The sequence below is a fragment of the Ahaetulla prasina genome, chromosome 12 (genome assembly GCF_028640845.1).
Source record: "Ahaetulla prasina isolate Xishuangbanna chromosome 12, ASM2864084v1, whole genome shotgun sequence".
Taxonomy (NCBI): domain Eukaryota; kingdom Metazoa; phylum Chordata; class Lepidosauria; order Squamata; family Colubridae; genus Ahaetulla; species Ahaetulla prasina.
Window position 1 is genome coordinate 13,289,344 of NC_080550.1, and position 13,818 is coordinate 13,303,161.

At 40.9% G+C, this 13,818-nt stretch overlaps 1 protein-coding gene across 1 annotated transcript; it reads right to left on the reverse strand.

Annotated features, from left to right (window-relative positions):
• Positions 1-1,447: 1,447 nt before the first annotated feature.
• Positions 1,448-11,881, reverse strand: LOC131184169 (C-signal-like). Its single transcript, XM_058155206.1, has 6 exons — positions 11,692-11,881; positions 8,974-9,025; positions 7,300-7,487; positions 6,023-6,181; positions 2,643-2,747; positions 1,448-1,589 (listed from the first exon to the last, which is right to left on the reverse strand). Exons 1-6 carry the CDS (start codon positions 11,848-11,850, stop codon positions 1,476-1,478), a joined length of 777 nt encoding a protein of 258 aa, XP_058011189.1. The 5' UTR covers positions 11,851-11,881; the 3' UTR covers positions 1,448-1,475.
• Between the last annotated feature and the right edge of the window lie 1,937 nt (positions 11,882-13,818).

Consider the following 13,818-nt stretch of genomic DNA (forward strand, 5'->3'; position numbering starts at 1 on the left):
ACTTACCCTTCTGGTTTTAGAGAAGAATAATGTAAGGCCAATATAAGATTTCCTAATCTCTGAAAAAAACAGCCTCTTTGGATAATTTTCCATAATGGGAGTAATGAAATTCAGTCCCTTCGGTGCTAAAAAACCACAAGAAACCAATTTACAGTGCTTTCAATATGCTTGCCCCTTTCTCTCCTTTTAAGAAGCTTTACAGCTCAATCCAAAGCTAAGAAGGAAACCATTCTCACTACACCAAAACACACACAGGGGATGGGGAAGGAAGGGAGATCATGTAATATTCCTATTTTCGGGTTTAAACTTTGTTCTCTACAAAAAGAAGGCCCTCCCTGACTTCATAGTTTAGAAATTTATTTCCATGTTACCAAAAAATTGTATCACTCCATTTTAAATTAAATTTAAATTAAAAATTAAATTTAAATTAAAAATTTAAATCCATTTCTTCATATATATATATATATATATATATATATATATATATATATATATATATATATATATATATATATATATATATATATATATATATATGTTTTCTGAGGTTTTCACGGGTGTTTGTATGTAGGTCTTTGGTTGTTCGGGTTTTCTCCCGTGTAAAATTGGAAGTGTCTTGGCGACGTTTCGACGAAGTCTCATTCGTCATCTTCAGGCTTCAGCTTCATATATAATCATATATAATAATATATATTCAGCTTATATATAAGCATATATATATGCTTATACCTCCTTATATTTCCTCATATATATGTTTATATACTATATAATCTTTTGTGTGATGCTTGTGTATATTGTGACAAATACAAATAAATAAAAAATAAAAATAAATAAATTCTGAAGTTGACAAGCTGGAGTTGTGGTTAAAGGCAGCAGGCTAGAAATAAGGAGACCACCCGTTCTAGACTTGCCTTAAGATTGGGTAGGCTGGCTGGCTGGATGATGATGGTGATTGCCAAATTCTTAGTCAAAATAGCATTTTTGGTCCATTTGCATGACACAAACAAGAAAGCTGCCAGAAATTTAGGGATTTTGCTCTCCATTTTCAATCTGGACTATGCCATCCACATCTGGAGATGGTTCAAAATACTGGATTGGATCCTTGAACCTTATGGTTTGTGCTTTGAGTGATCTTTATGACTCTATCCTTCTCCTCTATTCAACAGAGAAGCTTCAGCTTTTTTGACAGTGGACACTGATAAGACCAGAATGAAAGAAAGAGGGGAAAAATGTAAAAAAACAACAACAACCCACGTGTGAATGTTTGTGTGCATAAATTGAGTGTGTTTGTATAAATTAAGGCCCCTGGTCTGAGTAGAAATGTTTCATATTAGGACTTGAAAGAATGGCAGATTCCTTTCAATGTCACATGGAAAAAAAAGACAGCATACAACCAAGACAAAAAATGGATGCTCAGTGATTTATTGAGGATTTATCCCTTGTTAATATAGCCGTGGCATTAGATAGATGATTATTCACCAAGGAATTTGGCGGCCCAACCAATCCACAAGGCTCCCGTTGTCCTCCTCAGAAAGCTTGGACAGTACGGTCAGAATCCCCTGTGTGCTCTCTTCCACAGATATCTCCGCCTGTCACAAAGAAAGATCTCACAAACCGGAAAAGGATCACGCTTGCGTGGTCTGAGATCCTTAACCAAGGTTATCAGAAAAATGATACGATAATATGCATGATGATCGCTATATTTGCTTAACGGCCAGGCAACTTTTATAACTTGGCATTTGAATATTGGATGAATCATTAAGAGAGTAAACAAAATGTTTAAAAAAATTGTTTAAAATTAAATTTTAAATTAAAATTAAAATTGTTAAAAATGTTTAAAAAAAAGTTGGCTTGAAACTCAACATTAAGAAAACTAAAACCATGGCATCTCAATTCCTGGCAGATAGATGGTGAAGAAATGGAGGTAGTGACAGATTTTATTTTCCTGGGCTCCAAGATCACCGCAGATGGGGACTGCAGCCAAGAAATTAAAAGACACTTGCTCCTGGGGAGGAAAGCCATGGCAAATCTAGACAGTGTACTAAAAAGCAGAGACATCACCCTGCCAACAAAAGTGCGTATAGTGAAGGCTATGGTTTTCCCAGTTGCAGTGTATGGCTGTGAAGGTTGGACCATAAGAAAGACTGAGCGCCAAAGAATCGAGGCCTTTGAACTCTGGTGCTGGAGAAGACTCCTGTGAGTCCCTTGGACTGCAACAAACAAGTCAGTCCTAGAGGAGATCAACCTTGATTGCTCTTTAGAAGGCCAGATCCTGAAGATGAAACTGAAATACTTTGGCCACCTAATGAGAAGGAAGGACTCACTGGAGAAGAGCCTAATGCTGAGAACAATGGAGGGCAAAAGAAGAAGGGAACAATAGAGAACAAGGTGGCTGGATGGAGTCACTGAAGCAGTAGGCATGAGTTTAAATGGACTCCAGAGGATGGTAGAGGACAGGAAGGCCTGGAGGAACGTTGTCCATGGGGTCGCGATGGGTCGGACACGACTTCGCAACTAACAACAACAAACAAAATGCTAAACACGCAAATCATTAGAATACCACAGCTCATTGTTACATCATCCATATTTACGGGTGTGCATATATGAGTGAGTTGTCCTTTTTGTTAGGTTAAAACACTTACTTCCGCATTAGATGTTTTCACCCGACCAGGATGGATGGCTACACACAGAATTCCATGCTTTGAATATTCCAGCGACTGGCATTTGGTGAGCATATTTAGAGCAGTCTATTGGGGACAAACGAGGATCAGCGGGGAATCCATTAAAGAGACAATAGAAGAAAAAGTATGATAAATCATACATTTCAAGATATGAAATATCTTGAAATGTATGATTTATACCGTTCCTGTCTTATTGTTTCCTTTCATTATATCCAATTTTTTTTTAATTTGCATTTATATCCCGCCCTTCTCCGAAGACTCAGGGAGGCTTACACTATGTCAAGCAATAGTCTTCATCCATTTGTATATTATATACAAAGTCAATTTATTGCCCCCAACAATCTGGGTCCTCATTTTACCTACCTTATAAAGGATGGAAGGCTGAGTCAACCTTGGGCCTGGTGGGGCTTGAACCTGCAGTAATTGCAGGCAGCTGCTGTTAATAACAGACTGTCTTACCAGTCTGAGCCACAGAGGCTTTTATTTATAGTTATTACATATTACATATAAGCATTACATATGCTTATATATATATATATATATATATATATATATATATATATATGCTTATATATATGCTTATATATTATATAGTTACTTTCATGCTTATGCTTATATATACTGTTGTGACTAAATAAATAAATAAATAAATAAATAAATAAATAAATAAATAAATATTAGACCCTAAGAGAAGTGGGGGCACTCCTGATCCTAATTTTCTTTGGGCAGCTTCTTTATGAGATAATAAGAACTGCAAAGAAGCAGAAATGAAATATTTAAGGTGGCAACAAAATCCACTTTTGGTTATTTCTCAGAAAATGGAAAGTAGGATAAAAACATGCACACATTTCTGGATAACAAAGAAACATAAACATTATTTAATTTTATTAAATAATAAATAATATGTGTTATTTATAACACACAATAGATTTACGCTTAATGTTAACCGCTCCAATCTTGATTGTAGAAAATATGACTTCAATAACAGAGTTGTTAATACTTGGAATACACTACCTGATTTTGTGGTCTCTTCCCCAAATCCCCAAAGCTTAAACCAAAAACTGTCTACTATTGGCCTCACCAGAGGTCTGTAAGGGGCGTACATAAGAGCACAAGCGTGTCTACTGTTCCTGTTCTATTGTTTCCTTTCGTTATATCCAATTAATATAGTTAATATATACTCATGCTTATATATATGATTATGTATTGTTTAGTTATTTCATGCTTATGCTTATATATACTGTGTGACAAATAAATAAATAAAATAAAATAAATAAACATTATTTCCTTTATTGATTTTCTGGATCCAATCATTAATCCTCTTATAATTGACTTTGGGCACCCCTCCATCTATAGTGTGGAAAACTACAAAGGTAAAGGTAAAGGTTCCCCTCGCACATACGTGCTAGTCGTTCCCGACTCTAGGGGGCGGTGCTCATCTCCGTTTCCAAGCTGAAGAGCCAGCACTGTCAGGAGACATCTCTGTGGTCATGTGGCCAGCATGATTCAACGCCAAAGGCGCACAGAATGCTGTTACCTTCCCACCAAAGGTGGTCCCTATTTTTTCTACTTGCATTGTTTACGTGCTTTCGAACTGCTAGGTTGGCAGAAGCTGGGACAAGTAATGGGAGTTCACCCCATTACATGGCAGCACTAGGGATTCGAACCGCTGAACTGCCAACCTTTCAATCGACAAACTCAGCGTCTTACCCACTAAGCCACCACGTCCCTGTGGAAAACTATAGGGACAGATAAAGCATTTTCAATCTCTATCAAAGGTTTTAGCATGCTCCAACATATCGAAGAAGTCTATGTTTGGGATCATCTTTGCCTTTATTGTCTCTAACAGCAGTTTCATCCAGGTGAAAATATCTGTCATACTATTTTTAACCAGCCTGTCCCAGAAACTATACTAAACCTCTATTAATTTGTTTTGGGAAGTGTCTTTTTTTTGCCCCAAGATTACAAATATCCTTACTGATAATCATAATGCTTTATTTCTTTTCTCACAAATGTATGTTTTGAGTTGTGTACAATGAATGAAAATGGTAATCAGGTATGTAAAATAAAGAAATGAAGAAAATGCACTCTGTTCAAGGTGAAGGGGGAAAGGTTTCCCCTATCCAGTCGGGTCCTACACTAGGGGCTGCGCTCATCTCTGTTTCTTAGCCGAGGAGCTACCGTTGTTCAAAGACAATTGCTTTGGTCATGTGGCCAGCATGGCTATATGCTAAAGGCACACAGAACACTCTTACCTTCCCACTGAAGTGGTACCTATTTATCTACTCGCATTTGGAATGCTTTCGGACTGCTAGGTGGGCAGGAGCTGGGGCAAGAACGGGAACTCATCCCATCACTCAGTGCTCAGGTCTTGAACCCGGACTATTAGCTCTCCAGTTGACAACCTTAACATCTTTAGCTGCTGAGCCATCATGCCCCCCACCAGGGGTGAAATGCTCCCGGTTTAGACCGGATCACATGATCCGGTAGCGATAGGGGTGGGTAGTTCAGAGAACCAGTAGCAAAAATCCCTGCCCCCATCACCGCCCACACCTCGCTGTTCCTCTTCTCTGTCCCTGAAGCTCATGGTGGTGATATAGCTGCAAACGGTCTTAAATGATTGCCGCGGCGCTTCCAAGAGCGACAATACAGCTGATCAGCGCTGTAGGCGGCTAGTAGACCGGTGCCTCTATTTTTAAAGAAGGTAGACCGGTGCGCTCCTAAGTTTTGTATACTTTATTATTTTTATTATTTATTATTATTACCCATTCAGTCACCTGACCACCAAGTCACGCCCACCAATTAAGCCATGCCCACAGAACTGGTAGGGGAAAAAATTTAGCTTTCACCCCTGCCCCCCACCTATTCAAGATAGTTCCTTCTTAATTTCAGTCTTTACATCAGACCCTAGATAGAGGTCCAGATGAATGACCTTCCAGAAGAAGAATCAGATCTGAATTTGGGCAGTGTTTATGTAAAGAAGTGCCCTGGAGTTTCATGAGAAGACTTCTACCCTGAGCTTTGCTACAGTTCCAAACCTGGCTTGCTTGCATCAGCAAAACTGAGTAGAACAAACCCTCACTTTTCTTGTGTGTTCCCAATCTGTCCTGCATTTCACTAGCAGGTAATAAGTAAATGCATGGTTATTTTGCATATTTGGATATGGACAATCAACCCTGAGAAATACCATTCCTTTCAGATTTATAATAATAATAATAACAGAGTTGGAAGGGACCTTGGAGATCTTCTAGCTCAACCCCCTGCCCAGGCAGGAAACCCTACACCATTTCTCCCTTTCTCCAGCAGGAAAGTTTATCTGGACCCCAAATTAGTTCCATTACCTTACTGCAGCGGTAGGCAACTGCTTTAACTGTCTCCCAACGATCCATGAGTTCAATTGAGCTTAAGATGCTGGAGATATTGATAATGGCTGCTTTGCAGGCGCTTAGCCCGTGACATGGAGTTCTCCGGGTTGCCATTTTCAGCAGGGGCAGACAGGCCTTTGAGAGAGGAAAGAGAAGAGAGAATGTGTTGTGTCTGCGCCCCCCGACCCAGGCCCTCTGCCAGAAATTGACTTGGAAAGTGAGGGGGAAGGGCCGTCAGGACTTACCTTGGGAGCACCGGCTTCCCTGGCTCAGCTCCAGGAGCCAGAGGCAGGCCAGGTGGAAGAGATAACGAGGCCTCCGTCCCCTGACTCTTTCCCCCCCAGGCCACGCCTCCAGACCCAGAGGCAGGCCAGGTGGAGGAGATAACGAGGCCTCCGTCCCCTGACTCTTTCCCCCCCAGGCCACGCTCCAGACCCAGAGGCAGGCCAGGTGGAAGAGATAATGAGGCCTCCGTCCCCTGACTCTTTCCCCCCAGGCCACGCCTCCAGACCCAGAGGCAGGCCAGGTGGAAGAGATAACGAGGCCTCCGTCCCCTGACTCTTTCCCCCCCAGGCCACGCTCCAGACCCAGAGGCAGGCCAGGTGGAAGAGATAACGAGGCCTCTGTCCCCTGACTCTTTCCCCCCCAGGCCACGCCTCCAGACCCAGCTGATGGCAATCAGGCCTAGCTGGACCTTAGATTTCGTAGGCAGGAGAGGCGGGAACAACAGAAGCAGGGGTGGGGCAGGCCTAGGAAGTGCTGAGTCATGGAGCCACACCCCACAGGATATAAAGGCAGCAAGAGCAGCTGTGCTTCTTCGTAGCAGGCAAATTAACTGCTTAAGTAAGAGCTGAAGTACTGTTTGTTCCTGGGTGACTCATCGGCGTCGAGGGAGATAACAGAGACACTTGGCAGATGCTCGCTAGTTTGCTGCCAGAGCTGATAGTGCCGGTTAATTAAGCCATCGCTCGGACAGAAGTGAGGGAGGACAGAACAGAATGGGCTGAAGTTAGGTCCAGGAACAGGATCTGTTCTTCAGCAGTTCCTGGAGTAGAGGTGTAACATGTGGTGACCAAAGACAACGCGTAACCTGATCAGGATCGAACTCCAGGCAGCTGCCAGAGTTAGCCTGAAATACTGCATTCAGACCACTGCGCTACTACGGCTCCTGTCTCTGATAGCAGTCTCATCTGGATGAAATCCTGAAAAATCTCGAAAGTTATTCCCAAAAGATAAATTAATAATAAACAAACCTGACTCATTTGCAGGGGCCCAATAGTATTGACAGAATACGCCCTCATCATATCCTTGGCAGTTTCCCTGTCCAGATCGCTGCCCGCTATAATGCCAGCATTGTTGATAAGGACGGTCAATCCACCTTCTCCAACACACTTCTGCACTTCTGCCACCGCCGCCTGGACGCTCTCAAGTTTAGTGACATCTGAGGAAAACAATGTTATTCCAATATCAGCCAAGTGCGGTTTCAGAATTGCTAGAGAGGAGTTCTTGGAACTATTGTTTCTTTGTCTAGCTCTTGGTGTCAATTCATGCAAGTTGCTACCTTATCAAAGAACAACTAGATAGCCAAGAGACTGGATGCCAATACTGGCATTTTCAAGTCAATTCACTAGCCAAGTGACCCTGAAGCTTGGCAGACAGGAATAGAATCCCCGAGGGATCTGGGTCAGGGTCACCACTCCATCTGTAAGGGCCCAAAGATGAAGACCCCCGTGTCAATGAAGATTCCTAGTTAAGGTCAGGACCCCTTGGTCAATGGTCAGGCGCCCTAAGACAAAGTCAAAAACTAGAAATCCTGGGTCAAGAAAAAGGATCTGGGTTCAGTCACAGGCAGTTTGAAGAGGGAAACTTCAAGATTCAGACTTAACACGGGAGTCCACATCAGGTCAACCGACAGCAAGTGAAACACATGAATGGGTTAAGAATAGCATTAGGAAAACAGCAAATTTTTCAACATTGGCTATAAGGCAAACCCTCCCCCCCCCATAAATGGAAATCTCACCAAGCTCTTGACTTGATGATGGCAGAAATCTGGTTGTTTTTATTATTGTTGAACAATTCTAGGTTAAGGTTCAATTCTAGGTTTAGGTTCAGGGCCTCTGGTGGCTCAGACTGCTAAGACAGTCTGTTATTAACAGCAGCTGCTTGCAATTACTGCAGGTTCAAGTCCCACCAGGCCCAAGGTTGACTCAGCCTTCCATCCTTTATAAGGTAGGTAAAATGAGGATCCAGACTGTTGGGGGCAATAAAAGTTGACTTTGTATATAATATACAAATGGATGAAGACTATTGCTTGTCATAGTGTAAGCTGCCCTGAGTCTTCTGAGAAGGGCGAGATATAAATGCAAATTTAAAAAAAAATCCTCCTTAATCCCTGGTAGCGGCCTTGTGCCAAATGATAGCAGAGTTTGGTTGCCATCTGTTTTCTCTAGAAACAATATTAAAAATATTAAAAGCCATCTCCCGCAAAGTGGAAAGATTGTCTTCCCTGTAACAATATCCTGTCTTTCCAGGCCTGAGGTAAAGTTTGACGGAGAAAAGTAAATTTTTAGGAGGAAGGCAAAGTTGACCTCCAAGGAAAAGCACATGTGGAAAGGTCCACTTTTTGTGGAATGCTCCCCATCTCTGCAAGGGATAGTTTGGTCAAGTCACTTCTTTGAAGACTTCTGGCATATACCTTTGGGATACATTCATCGGGAGTGTCCTACTTTTGGAAAACCAGGAGGCATCATGGGCTTACATGCAAGTTTTCTGCCTTCGGCATCTAACCGAGTGGTTTCAGTTATTTCTTGGTTTCTGCGAGTGGGTTGTATTATTTTGCATTTCTAAATTTTGTACGCCTTTTGGAGTCACCTTTGTGAGAATGGGTGGCTGCATAAATGAACCAGATTAATATATAATACACTTACCTAATTGCAAAACCACAAGATTCGGATGCTTGCATGCCAATTCCTTCAGCTCCTGAAGAAGAAAATATCAATATTTCAGCTTTCCTCTGGAGTAAAACTTGGAGTTTCATAGGAAAAAAAAAACAGATGAGGAGTTGCTCTGAAGTCCAGAGAGGACAATATCAAAAAGAAGATGAAGCAGGAAAAAATACAACATTTTCCCCACATTAGATACCATTATCCAATCACACTTGGCCAATAAACCTATTCTATTCTATTCTATTCTATTCTATTCTATTCTATTCTATTCTATTCTATTCTATTCTATTCTATTCTATTCTATTCTATTCCAACTCCTATTTTATTCTATTCTATTCCTATTCCTATTCTATTCTATTCTATTCTACTCTATTCTACTCTACTCTACTCTACTCTACTCTACTCTATTCTATTCTATTCTATTCCATTCCATTCCAACTCCTATTCTATTCTATTCTATTCTATTCTATTCTATTCTATTCTATTCTATTCTATTCTATTCCATTCCATTCCATTCCATTCCATTCTATTCCACTCCACTCATCAACAAGCAAGACTTAACAAACTACATTCAGGCTAAACAAAAAATCAGAATCCAGGAAGTATGGCTTAACTAGTTAGGGCGCTCTACTACTGCTTCAAAGCTTTTTAACTGGAAAAATCAGAATCAACATCTTTTGCTGCTGAGGACATGGCTTTCTCAAACCTTCCTTTGCTATGCTTGCTGTTGGCTAAGATAGCTTAATGAAGCCATCATGTTGGTTTTTCACATAGCTATTGCAACCTGTTAGGGACGCGGTGGCTCAAAGGGCTAGGACGCTGAGCTTGTCGATCAAAAGGTCGGCAGTTCAGCGGTTCGAATCCCTGGTGCTGCCGTGTAACGGGGTGAGCTCCCGTTACTTGTCCCAGCTTCTGCCAACCTAGCAGTTCGAAAGCACGTAAAAAATGCAAGGAGAAAAAAAGGGACCACCTTTGGTGGGAAGGGAACAGCGTTCTGTGCACCTCTGGCATTGAGTCATGCCGGACACATGACCATGGAGACGTCTTCGGACAGCACTGGCTCTTTGGCTTTGAAACGGAGATGAGCACAGCCCCCTAGGGTCGGGAACGACTAGCACATATGTGCAAGGGGAACCTTTACCTTTACTTTATTGCAACCTGTTAAACACAGTTAATGGTTCAGAAGAGAGAACCCCCAACACCTAATAGCCAGTGGCCATATTTGGAATTCTCTTATGAATATTAGAATCTAGGTTTGAAAAGTAATCATCTTTCTTCATATGGCTGATGTCCTCGATTGTGCACCTGCAGCAGCTGTGGGGGAGAATCTGGTTATCTCAGAGCTTTACCAGAAAGAGCCGCGAGATAAAGAGTCTACAAAGTCCTAATGTGGAAGGAGAGCAGAAGAGTTTCAGGGTAATTATCACACCCTAGAATCTCTCAGGAGATAAGTAGTAGCTTAGAATATTATAGCTTTAGTTTGGCAAGATTGTCTCCAGTATGTGTAATCAAATAGATTGGGCTCAATTGGATCTCACTGTCTTGTCTTAGGGTTTGGGCTGGCAACCAATCAGAAACCATTCTTTTGGTAGGAAGTAGCCCAATGCCACCCATTGCTTATTTAACAATGGTTGCATGTAACATTGGTAGTCAAACTGGTCCCTACCGCCCACTAGTGGGCGTTCCAGCTTTCATGATGGGTTGTAAGGGTTTTGTCTGATACTGAAGCACTTTCCTTTTTTTAAATTTAATTGACTTTTTTTAAAAAAAATCATAGCATTATTTAAAAACACTTTCATTAGGTTTTCGTAAAATTCCCCGTGACAATTTAAATTTCTGAAAATATACTATTTGTATTGCCTGCGTATAAGTTTAGTTCACATTACGTAAGTGAAACTAAATGGCGCTATAGTGTGATCGCAAACAAAAGAGCCTCGTCCCAGAATAGCTTGCGCATCTCCCCCCACACCACCCAGCTGTAACAGACAAGCAGAGCTGGTAGCCGGCATCCCCCTCAAGGCCAATCCACGATGTGCGAGAGGCATGCACAGACGACGATACCCGGCGCATTACGATGGGCGGTTAGAAAATTTTACTACTAACAGAAATACAAAAGTGGGCAGTAGGTATAAAAAGGTTGACTACCCCGGGCATGTAACATCCAAAATATACCAAATTCTGTATTTTGTACTTCAGTCATTCAATAATACTTCAGTCATTATTCAATCCTATGCATATACATCTCGAAGGGAAGGGAAGGCATCTATACAACATTAATACAGAATGTGCTCAATCCCGGCTGGCTAACTGGCTATGGATCAAAATGCCACAGGAGGTTTAAAATGCAACGTTGAAATTGGTGCTTTAATTTCAGCATCTCCTTTCTCACAGAATTTTAAAATTAAACAATTGTTTAAAAAAAAAAAGTAAAGGAGGCTACCTGGTAGATCCCCAAAATTGTGTGTGAGCATGATATTATACCTGGTATTATGTTAGATGCTCAGATCTTTGCTTCTATTTGGGCTATAGAATGTTGCACAAAAAGTAAATTTTTGTTACTTAAAAAGTAACTTAAAATAAGTCATAGCTTACAGTTGTAAGTAAACCGGGTCTCATTTCTCTGCCACATTTTATCTAAAAACTTAAACTGGTGACTCTGGAGGTCCACCTCACTACCCTGCTATTTAAAGTGATGCTCACCTGGTTTTCTTCTCCCTGCAGGTCCATGGTTGTAGCAAAGACCCATTTGGGAGGACAGGGCAGTTGCAGAAACCTCTTCACCAGACCCAGACCGATCCCCCGATCGGATCCAGTCACCAGAACGCTGAAAACAGAGATATCTCCTGACTTCGCCATCATTCCAGGAGCTGCAGTTTCTACTTCCAAACGTCTTGAACGCTTCTTTCAAATGTCTTTTTTCTCAGCACATAAAGCACAATTATGGGGATCACGCCACGCCCATCTTAAAATCTTTTGATAAAGTTCCAAAATTTCCTGACTCAGACTAGCAGTGCAAGAACGTAATCTGAAATTTGTCGCCGTTGACATTTTAATTAAAATTACTAATATAAGACACTTTAATTTGATTACTGGAGCCCATTAGAAGAGTAATGGGGCTGTGACTCTAATTCTCTTTATTAAGAGAATCTTAAATGCTGACAATGAACTTGACAGAAGGGAAAAAACAGCAATATTGGCATCAAATAATAATTTTCAGTAGTACCATAGATAAGATCAAGTATATAAAAATGTATTTGACAAACAATAATGACTTAATGGCAGCTATTTAGAAACACAATGATAAGACAAATATTTCTAGATAGGAAAAAACGATCTTAGTTTTCTTTTGTTCCATACATCATAAATTTTCTTCTGAAGACCCCATTAAGAACTATATTAAAAGCATTTTGTAGAAACAGTATGAGAAAATTGCTGTCCACACACATACATTCTCACACACCCGTGTCCATATGTTCCCTTCTTCCAAAAGGTTTAAAAACCTTCTGAAAGAAAGAGGAAAGAAGGCCAAGATTTTCATGAGATTCGATGGTTTGTTGTTAAGTGACTATGACAGGGTTGTCAAACTCAATTTTATTGAGGGCTGCATCATGGTTGTGTTGGGTGGGTGTGGCCAGGGTGGGCGTGGCCTGCTCAACGTCACTCGTGTCGGGACACCTCTGGCGGCCTGAACATTCTGCCAGCAAAAGCGAAGCTTGGGAGCCCATTTTTGCTGGCAGAGGCACCGCGGGCCGGTCCTTCGCTGTTTCCAGAGTGGCCCCACGGACCAGATCTAAGTATCCCATGGGGATTATGGGGTTGTTAAAAGAAGATGATGGTGTTAGCCTTTGCTGAGGACTTCTCTGGGCTACCTTCTTCAGATATCGGAAGGTCTTACATTCACCTCAATTGATGTCCATGGCGATCCATAGCCAGCAAAATACCTAGTTGATGCAGACTCTGGATATTTAGATGATCCCAGCTTAGATGTTGATATTGGAGCCTCCAGACTTATGTTGCTGAGATATATCTTTGAAAGACCACTATATGGACACTCGTTTATATGTCCTTGTTCCTGTGTGCAATTGTGTTAGGAAGAGAAAGAACAAAGCCCATTAAAGAAGACCACTACGATCTTCCAACTCTTGTTGGGTTGGAAAAGGTAATATTAGCTGGGAAATTTATCCTGAGTCTTCAGGAACTTTATTGGATCATATTCCGTATGGACAATTTTTTAAGTGGTGATGTGTATTCTGGCAGTTTACTAGGCAGTTTACTCTTGAAGCTAAAATAAATTATTATTAAAGCTAATAATGAATTAATTAATTTTAGAACTTTAACTAGCCTTAAAATGAACCACGGACACCTTCCATGTGTCTGCTGGAGAGACCTATCTGGGTGACAAGGATCAAAGAGGTTGACCGCATGTCAATGAAATGCCCTAACAACTAGATGAGTAACATTATAATTTGTTATGTCTCACAGACAGGTTAGTGTTGTGTCTGAATTTCTTCTGATGCAAGATGAAAAGAGAGAAAGAGAGTGTAATTCAACACAGACATACAGCATGGGCGAAATTTTTGATGATCCATTTTCAGCCTTATTGTTCTTCTGTATTTACATTTATTTATTTATTTATTTATTTATTTAGTTTATTTATTTATTTATTTATTTTATTTATTTATTTATTTACATTTATATCCCGCCCTTCTCCGAAGACTCAGGGCGGCTTACACTATGTTAGCAATAGTCTTCATCCTATTTGTATATTTATATACAAAGTCAACTTATTGCCCCCAACAATCTGGGTCCTCATTTTACCTACCTTAT